The following is a 17846-nucleotide window of genomic DNA, read 5'->3' on the forward strand; positions in this document are numbered from 1 at the left end:
TGGGGATGGGGATGGGGATGGGGATGGGGATGGGGATGGGATGGGGATGGGGCCGGGCCGGGGCGGAGCTGTCGAGCCGGGGCTGCGGAGCCGCGACCGCCCCGCCCCGGGCAGCTCCGCCGCGATGGGGCCGCGATGGGGCCGCGATGGGCGCTGCTCCCGGCGCTGATCCCGGCGCTGATCCCAGCGCTGCTCCCGGCTGCGATCCTGGGGCTGATCCCGGCTCTGATCCCAGCGCTGCTCCCGGCTCTGACCGACGCCGCGGCCGAGCGGGTGAGCGGGGCCGGGACGGGACAGGGACAGGGACAGGGACAGGGACAGGGACAGGACAGGGACAGGGACAGGGACAGGGACAGGGACAGGGACAGGGGCTGGGACAGGGACAGGACAGGGACAGGGACAGGGACAGGGTCTGACACAGGGACAGGACAGGGACAGGGACAGGGACAGGGACAGGGACAGGGACAGGACAGGGACAGGGACAGGGACAGGACAGGGGCTGGGACAGGGACAGGGACAGGGGCTGGGACAGGACAGGGGCGCTGCTCCAGGGGTGCTGGGAGCGCTGCGAGGCGGGGGCGCAGCGGTGATCAGGCACCAGGCACCGCCTGTGATGCCACGCCGGAGGTGTGCACGCTGTGTGTGTGTGTGCAGCACACTTGTCACCTGTCCGTCCCTTGTCACCTGTCCGTCCCTTGTCACCTGTGCGTCTCTTGTCACCTGTCTGTCCCTTGTCACCTCTGTGCCCAGCTTGCGCTGGGCTCACCGTGGTTTCTACAGCAACCTTCAAGTCCCACTAGTAAAACATCAAAGCTCAGCCTTTATGTTGTTACTTCTTGTCTTCCCAAAGGAGTGACTAGTCGTGTTTCCCGGATTTGGATTGGAAATAGGTTGCTTTTGCAGGCTTATTTGAATATTTGTAAAAATCGTGGTGAGTGTCCTGGCCGGTGCAGAGTGTAAACTGTTCACACAGGAAGAGTTTGTTGTGCTCCGTTGGTTCCCTGGAGCTCTTCCCTATTGAAAAAGAAAAGCTGTTTAATTTACAGAGAAGATCTGATGTGCTGCAGCTGGCACTGCTCCCCTTATTGCAGTGTCTGTCCTATTCCATATCCAGCTGTACCATTATTTGCAGTGAGGGTCTGTAACTGTGTCACCAAAGAGCTCCATGAGATCTGCTTGCCTTCCACTCTGTGTTTTCTGTACTGGTGTGTTGATAGCATTTCTCTGATTTTAAAATATTCAGGATTGTGAAGATAAATATGGAAATATTGCTGAGATGTCCAGGTCACTGTGTTCTCATGGGATATTTATGCTATTTACATGTTTATTTAAACATAGGAATTCAGGCTGGATAAGTTGAAGGTTCATTGAAATCAGGTGAGGATGACAGAATGTGTATTGAACCTGGAATTACACAATGCTTTTTTAAGGAGTACTGGGTGCTACTGTGAGTTGATAATATATCAAAATAATTATTTTAACTGTTTCTCACTAGTTTTTAAGGTGAGAGTGTTTTGAGACTGATTTACTGGACAACTCGCAGTGGATAGGATAAAGCAGATAGGGAAGGGAGTTCTCAGAATTGTAGCTGAACTTATCACCAGAGTTTAAGTTTGTCATGCTTTGTGCTGAACAAGGAGCTTTGGTTCAAAAGAAATTACCTCTCACTCTAACTATGACTGAAACATAATGATGGAAATAATGACAGAAACTTTCAGCATCACTTTTTGCACAGTGACAAAATAAGGAAAAGCCTATATTTAAAGTTAGAGGAACAAATACAGTAGTTTCAGAAACACCACATCTGCAACAGAGCTGGAAAAATAAAAAGGTTGCTATATCAATTTTTAACAGTGATTTGTTAAAGAAAACTTACTTTGTTTTTGAGGGACGCAAACTGGCAAAGCAGTAGTTTTTAAGTGACACTTTTGGGGTTTTTTCTCATTCATCTGGAAGTCTCTGAAAGTTCCCAGCCTCAGCCCCTGTGTTATGGAAATGAACATTATTTTTGCCATTTTGAACAATTGACTCACCAGGGTAATCAGAAATAGCCTGAAGTTTTCAAACAGAAGAGGTGGTGAAATGTGCATATTTTCCCAAATACATATATAATAAAACATACCTTGACTTCCTACAAACTTGGAGTTCTATAATATTTGTGTGCTGTGAACAGCTTCCATATTCTGTGCATCCCCCTGCTTTCTCATTCTGTTTTCATATTCTGGTGGTGAGTGGCACTCAAGTAGAATTCCTGGCAGTAAGCAGAGACAGTTTTCTCAGGGAGGGGGATGTTGAACTGTAAATCTGTTGGTGTGTGGCTGTGCAAGGACTCCTGCTTTACAGAAGTAAAGTGCAATATAGGATGGGAGAATAATTCACATAATGGACCATGATCTTTGAGAGAGGTGTGCAGGACAGCAGCTTTGAAAGAAACTTTGTATTTTGAGTAAAGTTGGTACAGCCTGATGCATCTCTAGCTGATTTGGGAGGTGCTGTTACCTGGTAACTAAACTTCAACAGATTTTTTTTTTTTTTTAAGAGAAAGTTAAATATTTTAGACAGAATTCTGTTTTTTCCTGCCTCCAGTAGGTTTGGTAGCTCAGTAAATAGTGTCTCTGTATCTCCAGTCCTTTCCATAGAAACAGATTTTACACCAGAGACCTCAGTGACTTCATTGTGGTTTCACATGCATCAAGAACATTGCACAGATGTTCCTCTTCAGACTCCTCTGACTGACAGCTTAGTTTGAAGGGAAATGTATAAAAAGGAGACAAATAAAAATGTAGACTTGTGAGTTAGGATTAAAATACAAACTTAAAAATCTTTGTTTAAATAGCCTTGAGTGAAAATGAATGTTATATGAATGGATTCATCCATTATACTAAAATGTTGTATTTTTATTATTTAAGATACTTAAATTTAATTACACATAAAGTCCTCTCAGTTGGTGTGGAGATTGCTGTTAGCCTCCTCCTCTTCAGGGACCAGCTGGGTCACCTGTATAGTGATCTCTGTAGTACAAAGAGGAAAATGATCCAAACAATGCAAGAACTCCAGAGAGTCTGGACTTACTGGAGTTAGTGTATGCAACTTCTCAGTTATTGCTTAATGCAAAGGCATTGCAAAAATCTCCTCAGTGACTTAAGAAGTCAAAGGCAAGCATAGTTTACCCATTTCTATGCCAAAATGTATTGCTTAATTTGATGTGCATAGAGCTAGGCTAAATTTCATGTTTCAGAATGTTTGTGCCTCTAGTGATAGACAGATGAGGCATTTTATTTCTTCTTGAAAGAAGAAATAACCATGTCAAATTAAATGAAGTCTTCCAAAGTCTTGATTTTGTCCATATGAATTTCTTTGAAATCATCTGCCATTAGACATTGCTCCCTAAAGTGGGAAGCTCTGAGGCTGGAATGCAAAATGTGCAGCAGCAGGTTTGTTTCCTTTCCCACAATCTGCTTGTAGAACACTGAATCAGTAAAACCAGGATAAAATAAGGACTTGAGAAAGATAGAAACACTAGCAAAATGCAAAGATTGTGAAATAGAATCTGGCCTCTACTCCTCAGTCCTTCAGCCCAAAGCAGCCAATGGACCTGGATGCCAGAGAGAAATCTTACATGGCCCAACTCAGACTTTAGGATTGGCCAGAAAATTGGAATCTTGTAGGAAAGAAACCCTGAAGAGTTTGAAAATTAGTAAAAAGCCTGCAGTTTCTCTGACAGATTTGATTAAACTAGTTCATGCTGAGTAGCTGCTAAAATAATTGAATCCTTCCAGGGCAAACCAAGCTGAGCATGTGTATGTGCAAATTGTATCTAAGCCAGTCACAACTCCCTTTTAGTTTCCCATAGTGTTCTTAGAGGAACATGTGGGAAGAAATTGTCAATTGTAAGTCACTGAGAGCCACAGCTCATCAGATAAAATTTCAGGGAGATTGTATCAGACAGTGGAGAGACCCTTCCAAGCACAACTTCAGAGAAACAGGTGTGAGCCCAGCAACTGACAGGTTTTCCTGTGTCTGCAGCTCACAGGGCAGGATTTACAACAGACACTGAGGAGTATGAGATAAGAACTCTTTTTTTTGCCAGGAAGCCTCACCAGCAGGGTAATTTGTGATGTGGTTTATGGTATTTCTCCTTTATTTCCCCCATGTCTGCTCTTGCAGTGAAATTTGATGTTTTGAAAAGGCTCTTGGCTGCTTGTTTTAATGAAGTTGATCATAGTGGCTGCAAAAAGGGATGACAACACTTGATCTTTCCTTTTCTAATAAAAAAGTAACTGAAATGAAAAATACTTCTGATGAGAGCAGAGTCCTATTCTCCTTCATCAGATTTTAGTGTCAGCTGAAGTTTGCAAACAGGATGATTTGTCATTGTCCATCCTATGATATCTAAACTCAAGAAGACTTTTCTCTGCCTCCATGTTCTCAGAAAAGGGTTTTTTGACACTGACCATTGAGTAGGTTGACAAAATCCTATTTCTGATCCCAGCTAAATAAGAGGCAGAATACTTCATGAGTTTCATAATGCTGAATTCCCTTTTGCAATTGCTGAGGATGGGAAACATTAATTAATCTTTTTTGTCAGGAATGTGAAGACACAATAGATATTCAACAAGTTTTTCAGTAAGGGCGGAACGATATTTTGATTACCCTCCCAAGAGCTTGTTCCTGTTTTGATTTCTCATTTTAGTAATGATTCCTCTGAATGTGTGTAGATTATGCAAGGAGCAATCTCTTCAGACTGCAAAAAGCTGAGCAGTGTCACATCCTTTTTAAACAGTGCCTTTTTGGTCTAGCAGGAAACTCCTACGCTTGTCCTACCTCACAGGAGCCTTCTTTAAAGGAGTATATTTTCCCTTTTGAAAAGAATAAGTCATCAAATAATTTGACACTTGTTCACTGAAGTCATTGAGCTGTGCTGATCAGTGTGAGCTGAAATTAGGCACCCTGTATTTCATGATTGTCTCTAATGCTTTTAACCTGCACATTTGTCTGCACCTTCTGCAAAGGTGCTGCTTCTCACAAACATCAGTGCAATATTTGGAGACATCATTTTCAAAACATCAAGGCCTTTCTTAGTCAGGAAGGAATCAGATAGTATCTGGAAAGATAAAAGCCTTTTTTCCTTTTCTTTGGAAAGGCTGACTGAAATTTTTGAGCCACTTTGCAGTAAATGTTTCTCCCACAAACCCACAGGTAGGAATTTAGGTTTCTCTGGTGTTTTGTCAGATGTTGTTTGAGCCATGGCAGCTGAGGATGGTGCAGTAGTGACCAGGTGGAATGTTAATCCCATAGCTCCACTGCACTCTTTTGAACCTCAAACCTGAGAAATCAATTTGTTTGTTTGTTTGTTCTTTGGAAAACAAAGGAACCTCAAAACTGCCACGTGCAGCTCGTTAGCTGCTCATTGCCCTGCAGCCTCTTGGCTTCTGCTCTGCTTCCCTGGGGCTGCATCGGGCCTTGGAAAGGAAGGTGCTTGTAATTGCACTGCTCCTTAGGTATTTGTGTCTTTTGGGTCTCTGATTCAGGATCAGAATGGACTTGTGACTCATGACTTCCCCTTGATTTCTCCTAGGAATATTCATTACCTTATACACCACAGTCTGCACAATGCAACGATCCCAGGACTGAATTCTATGATGAAGAACTTAATAAATGTTGCAGCCAGTGCCCTCCAGGTAAGTTTTTTTACTACTTTACACAGCCAAATTCCCTCAATTTTCAGATGATCATAGTGTATTTTGATTACTTATACATCTAAAATGCATCAGATTTTTGCTGTTTAATGCATTCTTCCTCAAAAACAACAAAACACTATGACTGCAAAACACCTGCAAAAGAGACACATTGTCAGTCAGAACTGGAATTCTCCTGGAAGGTTAACCTGGCTGGGGCTTACCAGGAGATAGGTTCTGTGCTTGTGTAAGCACAGCTCTGCATGAGGTTTTCATTAGAGTAATTAAAATAATTTTAGTCAGCATTGGAGGGGAAGCAACAGCTAAGGGAATTATAAAAATTAGGCAACAGAGAACCAAGCCCACTAATAAAAATATATATTGTAAAACAGAGCATGAAGTAAAGCTTGGCTTCTGCACTATGATAATATCACTTATCTAAAGGGTTTTCCATTGGACAGGTCAATCTGTCACTGCTCATTAAGGGAGTTTTGTTGGTTTTTACTGTAAATCAGACACTGCAGAACACTGTCAGACTGGGGACAGGACTGCAGGACTGCTCAGAGCTATCATGTCTTACAATCCAGGGGGGATTATAAGTGACCTGTAGTTAGCCAAAGTCATTGTCTGTGGGTTTTGGGGTTTTTCTGGGGGGATAGTAATGTTCTTTGGAGATTTTGGTAGTAGAATTTAAACTATATGATTATATTAGACACAGCAAAAAGCCTGCCTTTTTTTTTTCTCATTACATGCTGAGCAAAGAAAATTTGTCTGCAGAAATGCTGAGTGTCTGTCAGATCTGGAAGTTTAAACAGGAAATCAGTATTTACTGAAACAGCTGCAGTTCCTTGAATTAACTGAAATTGTCTAGATAGATCTGTCAAACTTCCTTTGTTCGTGACAGATGAAAGATGATAATTCATAGGTAAAACTTTTCTGTTGAGTTATGTAGTGTTCAGTACTTAACCAGCTTAAATCATTAGCAGGATGTAAGATTCAGAATGTAAAGCTTCAATTAAGTACAGGGAAAAACAAAGTCTTTGGAAATAATTCATTTGGCTCACCTCCAGAACCTCATCTTTTGAAAACAGATTCTCCAAGCAGCTCTAAAATGTTTTTCAGTGTTATTCCTGCTTTCTGAGTATGTTTTCCAGGATATTTTTGTAAAGGATATGAGACATTGACTTTTATCTCCTTTCTCCTTTCACATGAAAGGGAAATGGCAACTGAAGTGTTTTCCTTTCTCCAAAACAAGTATGTTGGAATTCATATTCACCTGTACTAGTCTGTAAGGGTCTCACCCAGGCACATCATTCTGGCCTGTGCCTGACTTTGGGTGTGAAACAGCTCCATGTGTTCACCACAAAACAGCTTCTGCAAAGTTAAATATTTGTGTATTGTGGTAACTGCACCTGAATATGTGCTGGGAGGTTTTGTTCAGGATTGAGGCTGCCTTGTTTTGAATGTGGCTGGAATTCACTGAGCTGAATGTAGGAAAAGGGGTCAAACATGGGTGGGCATAGATCAGACTTTCCCTGTAGAGACATTCAACCCTTTACATCAACACTTGCTTGGTGCATGATACCAACCTGATGTCAGTGAAGGGGTTCTACAGCTCAGAATGACACTTTATTCCTAGTGCTCTTTTTCCAGTGAGATGCTTTCTCTGTTTTGTTTGGGTTATTTTTCTTTCCATAGGTCAGTACAGGACAGGGAGCTGCAGTCACACTGTGGACACCAAGTGCAGACCCAAAACACACACAGCAATCTGGAATCATTCTCCACTGTGCTTTGCCTGCTCACCACCCTGCAGGAGAGGTAGGCTTGGGTCAGTAAAGAGGCTTGCTCAAAGACTGGGCTTGGTTTAACCTTGTCTTTTCTGCTAAGAAAACCAGGAGATTTTGTCAATCACTTGTATAGCCCTCATGCTTTTGGAATGTGTAAGATTTAGGGGTAAGAATCAAGGAAGGACAAGTCTCGCAGGGAGCCCTGGCCCTTTTTATTTTTAAGTCCTAAAAATGGAACACCAATCTTATATTATTAAAAACTAAGGCACTACATCAGTAAAACACCCCCAAATGCCATCAGTAGAATAAGTTCCTTCTTATGAAGTCCCATCAAGAGACCTTAAGACCTGACTTGGATGTGGGTAAATGGATAATTACATTTCCAGCATCCTGTCATTTCTCATTTTGTCTGCTGAAGCGACAGCAACAAACATGGATTGTGATACTCTTCTCTTAATTTTATTTACTTTACAAAGCAGCAAAGTCAGTGAGAGAATGCTGGTTCTGTTCACTGAAGCAGTTTAACAGAACATAAGGTAGAACATTGTAACACCTGTACTTTGGGCTAACAGATCCCCTGCATTAATGAACCCAGTCATGCTGTTCTGCATCATTCCCAGTGGAAATTGGTGTAGAACATGATATACTTGATTCACTGAGAAGTAAGTTTTAAGGATACAGTCTAAGTTGAAAGAACCTTTGGTCTCATCAAAATAGATAATCTTACAAAGTTGGTAAATTACAATATGAAAATACCTGTAGTAAAATCTCCAGATGTAGTGACATGATCTGCACAGACTGAAAATCTCAGTGTGGCCCCCATGTATAGCAGTAGTGCACACAAATGGCCATGTTTGAGTTATATAACAAATATATAACAAAATATAACACTACAGGTACAGACTTTTAGGTGTGCACTCTACAGGTGCAAATTTCTCCTTGCCTAGAGAGAGAAAACTGTTCTAAAAATGTAGACATTGGTGCATATAATACATTTGTTTTATGGTGCTATACAAGACCAAAACTCATATGTGAACATCACCTCGTGTTCACTCGAAACATTGCAGGCTGTGCTTTTAAATGTTGCCAATGACATCTCACTTTGTTCTTGTTTTAAAGCAGGGCTGGTACAGAATCAAACATGCACGAGGTCCCAGGACAGAGTCTGCAGCTGCCCACCCCACCAGTATTGTGTTTCCAGGCTAGACCAGTACTGTGAGCTGTGCAGAGTCCATAGAAAATGTGGCAAAGGTTACCGGGTTTCCAGGAAAGGTAATTTGATTTTGAACACTCTGCTTACTGAACACTTACTCTGGCCTAATTGCCTACAGTTGTGCATTCTTTTTAGGGTTTATTTTTGCATTCTTAGCAAGTAGGCACTAACCAGAGTAACAGTATTCTCCAGAGGTATATCCAAAGAGACAACATGTTTCAATTTCTTACTGTCATATAAAGTTCCCAATCTAACTTAATTTTTGTTTTGCTCTACTGTGTGATTTATTCTGTGCAAGACCACTTAATCACTTCTTAAATCCCTGAAACAGAGCTTCAGGTGGAATTTTGGGTACAGTAAACAATGATGACTCTATGCTGTCCTGCAGAATTGATCTGGTTTTATTAGTTGATGGAATCCACCACCCTGATAATACATCTGCTCAAAATGATAAATAATTTCCAAATACAAGAAAAATGGAACATTTAAAAAATTAGGAATAATTTGAGAATATGCATAACTCAATAGTATGGTAATCAGTCAGTCAGTCAGGTGAAAAGTTCAGCTTTGTCTGCAGCACCACATTGGAACCTCTAATGGAACCAAACTTAGAGCTGGTTAATCTCTTTGGGTTGGGTGCTGCAAGGGAATGTTTTCTGTGACAGTAATAGGCTTTTGCACTGCAACTGTATCACTGCCAGGATGACTTGCAGACCCTGATTATTCATTCCTGTTTCTCACAGATAAGTACCTGGAGTTTTCTCTTTGTTTGCAGGAACAGCCAGCACAGACACAGAGTGTAAACCTTGCCCTCCTGGCACCTTCTCCCCGGAGGAGTCCTACAACACCAGCTGTACACCCCACACCGTGTGAGCCAGTGCTCTGTCCAGCAGCAGCCTGACCTGTGCAGGGATTTCTGTCTTTCCTGACTTCTCTTTTTGTCTCTTGCAGTTGTAAGTCAGTGGCTGTTCCTGGCAACAGCAGGAATGACACTGTTTGTAGTGATTCAGGAACAGCCACAGCTCTGTCTCACACCATTCTGAATGTACTTCTGACCCAAAGCTCAGATTCCCACAAACCTGAAGTAATAACCTGTCATGTTAAACTCTGCACCTGACCTCTCCCACATCACTGGTGAGTTTTAACTCATTTAAAGTCACTTTTGTCTGCCCAGGAACCAAGTTTATATTTAGTTCTGTGTCCTTCCATGACCAGTCACCTGTACCCAAATAGAACCTCAGAAGAGCTCAATTAATTCAATGTGACACTGCTTGTAGTGAGCTGCTTTTTCACCTGTGCATCTGCACTACCCCAGTGCATTCTATGGTCCTTGTAAATCTGGAAATGTTCCTAAAAAACCCCAAACTGGATTATACAAGGCATTTTCTGAAAGTTGCTGCTATAGCTGGTAGAAAAGGTCATATCTTAGTTTCTGGACTGAGGTAAACCTGACCTGGTTTGGAGATTGTTGGAGTCTTCTGTCAGCCTTTCCTGAGACAGAAGGTCCTGGCAGCATTCCCAGGTGTGGATGTTCTCTCCTGTTCACAGCTCATCCAAAAGGCAAAGATGTTTAGGAGCATTTCCTTGTATGTGACAAACTCTTGTTTGCCCAGAGAAATACCTTTTGTGATCAAGGCCAAAAGTCTGTCCTCACCTTTCAGGAGAAGAGAATTCCATTTTATGAAGTGGTGGTAACTGAAATGAAACCTTGATATCTGACAGTTGAGGCATCAAATGTGAATGTCAGACATACACAATACTTGGAAATTTAGTTTTTGTAGCCATGGACAGAAACTACGAAACTACCTTTTTCTAATTCAATTCTTTGTTAGATTAACCTGCTAAATAATTTTTTTTATTTGTTTTCAGGAGCAGTAGCAGGGCCATTGTTATTGGTCCTGATAATTGCTGTTTTGGGGTACTGCTTAGTCTCAAAAAAAAAAAAGGTAAGATTCATGAAGTGAAAACAAGCAAATCTGTAAAAACTGGAAAGTGTAATTCTATTTCCCATTAACCTGAGCCTGGTGGTTGACTGAAATTAGTGTCTTAGAAGATGTTAGCTTTCTTCAAATCTGTCTTGTTCCTCAGATTTTAGGTAATTGTCTAAGCACACAACAGCCTTGGAGTTGGACAACTGTGCAACAGTTGTGCTTCTGCTGAAGCTTGTTAATTATTTGGTACTTCATCATTTAAGTGTTAGACAATTTCAGGTGTTATAATTAAACAGATATTTAATTATACAGTTTATTGTCATCAATAGCTTTTCACACTGTCACTATACAATAAAAGTTATGAATTAGTGCAGAGGCTTCTTTGCTTCCTGGCTAAATTTAAGTCACAAAATTAATATAATATAGGTTTCAATGTTCAAAGTGTGTGTAATAAATGTACATTTTAGTTTATTCCAGGAGCAGGGGATCACTCAGCCTAGTTTAGGGTGCAGCTGTTGCAAATGGGACAGGTTTGTGCTAATAAACTGTCTTTGCTCACTGGCAGCCCTTGGGTACTCTGCACCAGCTACAGAAGCAGATTTGGTGAGTGTCTTCTCTTTCAATGTCTTCCATTTCTTTAAAAGTTATACAGAAATCATAAACTCTCACCTAATTACAAGCACAGCAGAAAGAAAACTGAAGTGAGAATGGGGTGGTTTGGTCCCCAAGCCAGGGTATAAAATGTACCTTATATATCTCCCATAATGTCCCACCCTCACTTTATGTGAGGCTAAAACCAGCAGTAAAACCCAGGTGGGGTTTGGAAAACCAAATGTGAAAGCCTTTGGTCTCTAAGTAATCAGAATTGTCCTGTGGGTGCCTCCAGGAGATGGGTTCATTTTGTTGAACTTCTAATGAGCTGAATCTTACTTGCATTCATCACTATGCAAATGAAAATAATTATGGAATGGCTTGGGTTGGAACAGACCTTAAAGCTCCTCTAGTTCCAATCATCAATGGTTTTTTTAGCTGCCAAAATACTGATCAGTTCTTTGCCAGTGGGTCTTTGTTTTGTTTTGTTTTTTTAAGTTAACATTTTATATTTCTCTGCAATTGTTCCAGCCTTCTTCTCCTCCAGAAAAACAGGGTGACAAAAAAGTGAGAGACACAGAATTGCAGAACTCCAGGAGTTCTGAACAGGAGCAACAGCATCTCTTGGAAGCTTCTGGGCCCAGCAGTAGCATCCCAAATAACCCAACTGGATCTGCAAGCATCAGTGTATTAAGTAAAAGCAATAATGAAAAGAAAAATCCAGGAGGATTTCAGCAGCAACATTCACCTCCAGAAGGTTCTCAACTTCAGAGTGGAGACAGACACAGCTCTGTGAGTTCAGGTAGTAATGATTCTGAATGATCCAGAACCTCTTGAAATTTGATTATCAATTATGAGTCTTTTTAGAGGTTTAAATGGCAGGATAAAACATCCGAGTACTGTTCAGCAGAGAGACAATTTAGTAACTTTTGTAAAGAAAAAGTGTTTATTTTAAGTTGCCATCCTAAGACAGTAAAGAGAGTTTTCTAGGTGAAGAAACAGATATTTAGGGGCTAGGGGATAAGGTGGTTGGCACTTACTGTGAGTGGGAGTAGAAGCCAAAGGGAGCAGCAACAAAAGAACATTGTCAAAAGCATTTGAAATGACAACAGAGGGGCAAGGAATTGTTTGCAATCCAGGTCTCTGCATTAATTTTTGTAGCCATTTATTTCTGGGGTGATATATGGATTTTATGGTACCAAAATGTTACAGAACCAACTCAACCAGCTTGACTAAATCAAGTAAAGCAAAAAAAATGCTCAAGGTCTATTTTAACTGTAAGTCAAAGAGCTGGAAAAAGAATCCAACTGCCCCATTCTGGTTTCATTCTTCTGTGTTTTGTGTTTATTTGACAGAACATTCTGGTAATGGAGGAACACAGGTGAATGTGATGTGTATTGTTAAATTCTGTAACCCTGCAGCTCCCAGTGCCCTGAGCAGACTGGTTCAACTGGCAGGAATTATGGACACACTCCCTGTTATTCCCCAACAGGGGAAGAAACTCTCCTTTCAAAAGAAGAAAACGCCTTGAAAAAAGAAACTGAAATTCACATTGCAGTGGAAAATGAGGACAATTTACTTCAAGACATACTTCCAGAAGAAAAGGAGGTTCCTCTGGGTATTCAGGATGCTGGGATGAAAACCAGTTAAAGGAAATTACAGATCATATGCTGATTCACAAATAAAATTCATTGAACAACCTCTTGTCTTATAAAACAAACATTATGATAAATGAAGCTTTCTTATAGAGATTTGAAATTTCAGATGAATATGGACACTGATGGTTTTGAAGTTCTTAGTGTCTTCTGTTGCTTTGCAGTTTAAGAAAAAAGCATTCAAACTTTTAAAAACTGAATGGTCAACTCCTCCCTTTCTTCTGTGATACCCTAAAAGGACCTTCATGAGACTTGAAAAGGAATGTTTTTTGAACTTTATGCCCTTTTCTCCTGAGACTTCTTGTGATGATGATTTTTATTTAAGGTCTGCCATGTGTTAAGATCATGGCTGTGATCAGCAAAGAGACTGGAGTTAAATTATCATTCTTTCAATGCTCAGGAATCATCCATTTAATTTGAATTTTAAAGCTATTGCATTCAGTTTCCTATCCTGTATCTTAGTTGTCATACTTTCCCTCATCCTCCTGGATATTTCTTTAATTAGTACAGTTTGTTTTTTCTCATTATCAGACCAAATTTCTCAAGTACATGTAGAATATCAGGAAGTGAAATCTTTTATGCAGGCTTTTTTTACAACTGAAATTACAATTGTTATGTCTAAACATCAGCCTTTCAGTGCCTGTGCATAGTTCATTTTGTTTTAGAAGGAAAACCTGGATTGAACTGTTGTTATCTTGGTGTAGGAAGTAAGTTCCTTTTGCTGACAACCCTTGAGTTTGTCACCTTTGTGTCCTGGCTGATGTCACGTTTCCCTAATTGACTCTGACTTCATTTTTGAGGCAAAGCATAAATCCAAAATATTTTCCCTGTGCTCAGTGAGTATTAGAGCAAATCCCTGTGATTATCTTTGGCAGATAGCTCACTGCCCTCAGGTGGCAGAGCATCATCTGTAACAAATGACATTTACTCAAACCTCAGAACCTGAAATTCCTGCTCTCCTTCACTGCTGGATGATGCTGCAGCTCCAACCACCTCCTACAGAAAATTAATGGAGGTTCTCCTTGAATGAAAAGGTTTGCAAGCCAATAGTTAGGAACCCACTTCCCATAATTATATTTTACATCTGTGACTTAGCTGTCAATTGTGGTGGCTGTGTTCAACTGGAATCCAGAGTCTGAATCCCATGGGAGTGAAGTCACACAACCCTTGTCTCATGCCATAAAAAAATCACTGTTGGACTATGTGATCCCACTGAACTGCCCTAATCTACCTCAAGATAGACACAGTAGTTATTTCTGAAGCCAGAGATGTAAAAGGATCTTTTAGAATAACATTTATTCTATTGCTACAAAAGAGTATTCAGATTCTGGAGATATAAATTTTAAACTTCCAAAAAAGCTATGATGTTATATAAAATGTTATTTCAGGTCTGTAGTTCTACTATGAAGAAACTTTTTGCAAATGTGTATTAAACTTACACTTGAAGGTAATTTTCAGGAATGACTTTGAAAATTGAAACTAAAACAGAACTGAAGGATTTAGGCAAGAACCTAATTTTTCACAGCATTTTGGACCTCTTGCACTGTAGTATTTCTGTCAGCCAATTTTTTCTCCATTAACTCCCACACTTGGGCCATATTGAAGCACCAAAGGAAGATTTTTGAAGTTTAAAACATTACAAAGGAGGATCCTGTTACAGTAGTTAACTTGCTGAGAGAAATCACAGAGGGAAAAATCCAAGTTTTATGATGAAGTAGGAAAAGTGAGCTTGCATTTGCTTATAAAAAATAACAAACAAAACAAGCAAAAAAAAAAAAAAAAACCACCAAAAACCGGAGCGTTCTGAGCCCAAACCCACTCGGTTTGTGCCCATTTCCTGAGGGCCTGGAGCATTCCCACCCCAAAACCTCCCGGTTTGTGCTCATTTCCGTGAGGGTCCGGAGCGTTCTGAGCCCAAACCCGCTCGGTTTGTGCTCATTTCCTGAGGGCTGGTGCGTTCCTACTCCAAACCGACCGGGAATCGGACAATTTCCATGAGGGCCCCACACGTTTCTACCCCAAACCTGCCCGGTCTGAGCCCATTTCCGTGAGGGCCTGGAGCGTCCCTACCCCAAAACGGCCCAGAACTGACCCATTTCCGTGAGGGCTCCGCGCGTTCCTACCCCAAACCCGCCCGGAATTGGCCAATTTCCATCAGGGCCCCGCGCGTTCCTACCCCAAACCCGCCCGGAATTGGCCAATTTCCGTGCGGGCGGTTCGTGCCGCCCCAGGGGCGTTACCGGGCCCCGCCCGCAGGGGGCGGCGCCGCCGTCCCATCGATCACTCGGCGCTCCCGCACTCGGGCGCGCCCCCGCGACCGCCCGGCGCGCGCCCGCCGCCCCCCGCTCCGAGCGCAGGTGAGTCCGGGGGTCCCGGTGCGTTCCCGAGGCGGCCGCAGGAAGGCGCGGGCTGGGGGCACCCGGGGCACCCCCGGCCCCGCTGCCTTTCCCTCCTGCGTCAGCCGCCCTTCCCGCGGAGCGGCTCCGGCCTGAGGGGCCCCTCCCTGCCGCACGCCCCTCGCGGCGCCCCGCCCCGGGGTGGGTGGGCGAGGGGCGGCCGCGGTGGGTCGCGGGCGCCGCGCGGGGCGCGGGGGTCTCTCCCCGCCGTGGGGCCCGGGGGTCCCTCAGGGCCTCCCGCCCGGCGCGGGCCGTTCGCCGCCTCACGCCGCCCGGGGCTCCGCGGGGCTCCGCGGCTCCGTCCCGCTCCGCCGGGCAAGGTGACCTTTCGCTTCTCCGCGCTGCGAGCCCGCAGCCGCCGCTGCTCCGTGTCCCCGGCGCTGCCCTGGGCCCCGTCCCGCCCGGTTTCGGGGCGCTGGAAGAGCCCCGAGCGCTGCCCCGGGCCTGCTGTGCCTCCCCTGCCCAGCAGCGCATCCTTCATCGCCCTGAGACAGGGCCTGCCCGGGGCTTCGCTGCTCACCTGCACCTCCTGTCCCGGTGTGTTAAGGAAATTAAAACTGTGCCATAGAAAATAAATGCCTTGTTTTTCTTCCGAGTTAAAAATATAAAAGCCTTAAAACATTTGAAAGGTTACTTATGTCCCACGAGTTTAGGTTAAAGATGTCATGTACTTCCTCTACTACAGGCATGGTTCATGCATCAGAGGATTTCAGTCGCTGAATGTTGATCTCTGCTGTGCTTCAATGTTTTTTTCAAAGTCTTTGCTTTGGTTCCAAACACCTGTAGATTTTTTCTAATTGACCTTTATTATTATTTTTTTTTTTAGCGACCGTGTAACAAAGACGACTGTATATGCTTCTGTTTGATCTTGAGTTTCTTGTCACTTTTATTAGAATAAAAACTTACAAGCTGGTGGCCCAACAGCACAAATGCTTAGTCTTTATTATGTGGAATAATAGTATTTTTGACAGTTGTTCAGAAATTTTTCAAAGGCAAAACTGATAAAACACATTTTATGTGAAGTCATGTGGCTGAATTGAATTGAACTTGCCTTTGCTGTTTTCTGTTTCATTCTTCAGGACAGCACAGTTTCACTTTCAGCCTTTAGAAAAAGACTTACATTGCTTGCTTGATTCTACTTATTTCATTTAACTATCAGTTAAATATTTTCACTACCTTTTTAAAAAAGAAATAGAAGTTTAAATGTGGCTGCCTAAAATCAAGCAAACCTCATAATGAGGAAACTCTACATCTTAATGTAAAATTTAAAATGTGACTCTAGAAGTCATTTCATTCTATTGCCAGCTGTAAATAAAGGATGTATCTTGCTTTTCTGCTTTGTAGAATTCAATGATTTAGGCAGGTATATGGGGTTGGGAGAGCTTTTTTTAAACACCAAATTGATACATTTATTCCATTCTAACCTCAAGAAATGGCCTGCATGCCTTTTCCCTTACTGTGCCAGGCTTCACCCTGCCCTTGCAGGAGCTGTGAGGAGTTTTGCAATGCAGTGGTTAAAAAGTTGAACAGGGGCTTTGGGATTTTAATGCCCTGATTACCACAGAAGCTGAGACAGAAGAGTCTCAACTTGGCTGGGGAAGAGTGAAGGGAAATGCTCAGGAGTGTGACCAGTGGTGCTTCTCTAATGTAGCTTTTTTCCTCTTCAGTGCAATAATCTCTGCTGCCACTTTGAAAACCTATTGCAGTAAGTGTTGATGAGCTATTTTTGGGGGCTTGTATCTGGTTACTTCCCACACACACACTCTCCCAAAAAGGGGTTTGAGTAGGGTGATTGCTTCACAGATGTCGTGTAAGAATTCTACAAAAACACAGTAGGCTTCAGGCTGTTGCTATAGACCAGGTTGCCAAACCCAGCAAGGTGAAAATATTGGTAACAGAGGTCAAGGAGGCCAGTGCAAATATCATATCAACATGGAATTATGTCCTTTCCTTTTCTGGAGGAGATTTGTAAATTCACCTTGTTGATTATTGCAACAAAATGTAATGTGTTGGATAGAAAAAGATGGAATGATGAACTTTGTGTACAGATGGGAGTGGTGTGTGATCACCAGATCTCTGTGAAGCTGATTTGATATTAAAAGGTATGGGATAAAGCTTCTTTAAGATAGAAATCAACCTTAGTGCTTTTACTTCTCTTCAGATAGATCACAGTAAGAATTGAAGTGACAGTGATGTCAGCTCTGCAGAGACTGTTTATTTCAGATAATAATTTTCTTGGTTTTTTTTCTTTCAGACACACTAATTATGGAAGAGAAATCCAGAAAATGACAGAAAAGCATTAGTTTTCCTCTTCTAGGACAGTCATGTTGGAAGGATTGGTAGCCTGGGTCCTCAACACCTACTTGGGCAAATATGTCAATAACCTGAACACAGACCAACTTTCAGTGGCACTTCTAAAGGGTGAGGGAAGCTTTCTGGTATCTTCTGTTTTCATACTGTGGTTTAGAAAAGTATTATTTTTTGTAGTAACTGGAAGGTGGAATAGAAATAATCACTTAATATTGTGTTTAATGTCTGTATAAACCCTTTTAATACAGAGTTTGGTGCTAGAACTTTACAAAGAACAATAAATAT

At 42.2% G+C, this 17846-nt stretch overlaps 2 protein-coding genes across 6 annotated transcripts in view; both read left to right on the top strand.

Moving 5' to 3' along the window:
* Positions 1 to 135: 135 nt before the first annotated feature.
* On the top strand, positions 136 to 13587 carry LOC306811987 (tumor necrosis factor receptor superfamily member 1B-like; the record flags this gene model as incomplete). The annotated part of the gene is given in 14 exon segments (XM_079326170.1): positions 136 to 273; positions 5579 to 5681; positions 7377 to 7496; positions 8588 to 8737; positions 9454 to 9547; positions 9630 to 9767; positions 9769 to 9812; positions 10548 to 10612; positions 10615 to 10624; positions 10767 to 10773; positions 11077 to 11212; positions 11732 to 12002; positions 12556 to 12608; positions 12614 to 13587. Coding segments are annotated over 14 exon segments (1566 nt in total). The 3' UTR covers positions 12851 to 13587.
* Positions 13588 to 15087: 1500 nt separating this feature from the next.
* Positions 15088 to 17846, top strand: part of VPS13D (vacuolar protein sorting 13 homolog D) — a 96099-nt gene continuing 93340 nt past the window's right edge. For 4 of the 5 annotated variants that reach the window (XM_079326112.1, XM_079326108.1, XM_079326111.1 and 1 more), the window contains exons 1-2: positions 15088 to 15212; positions 17506 to 17672. In XM_079326112.1, the coding sequence (XP_079182238.1) occupies positions 17576 to 17672 (97 nt within the window). In that variant the 5' untranslated portion in view covers positions 15088 to 15212; positions 17506 to 17575. The remainder of the gene's footprint in view (positions 15213 to 17505; positions 17673 to 17846) is intronic. The other variant, XM_079326109.1, reaches the window with a different exon arrangement.

The sequence above is a fragment of the Erithacus rubecula genome (genome assembly GCF_903797595.1).
Source record: "Erithacus rubecula genome assembly, chromosome: 24".
In the NCBI taxonomy this organism is placed as follows: Eukaryota; Metazoa; Chordata; class Aves; order Passeriformes; family Muscicapidae; genus Erithacus; species Erithacus rubecula.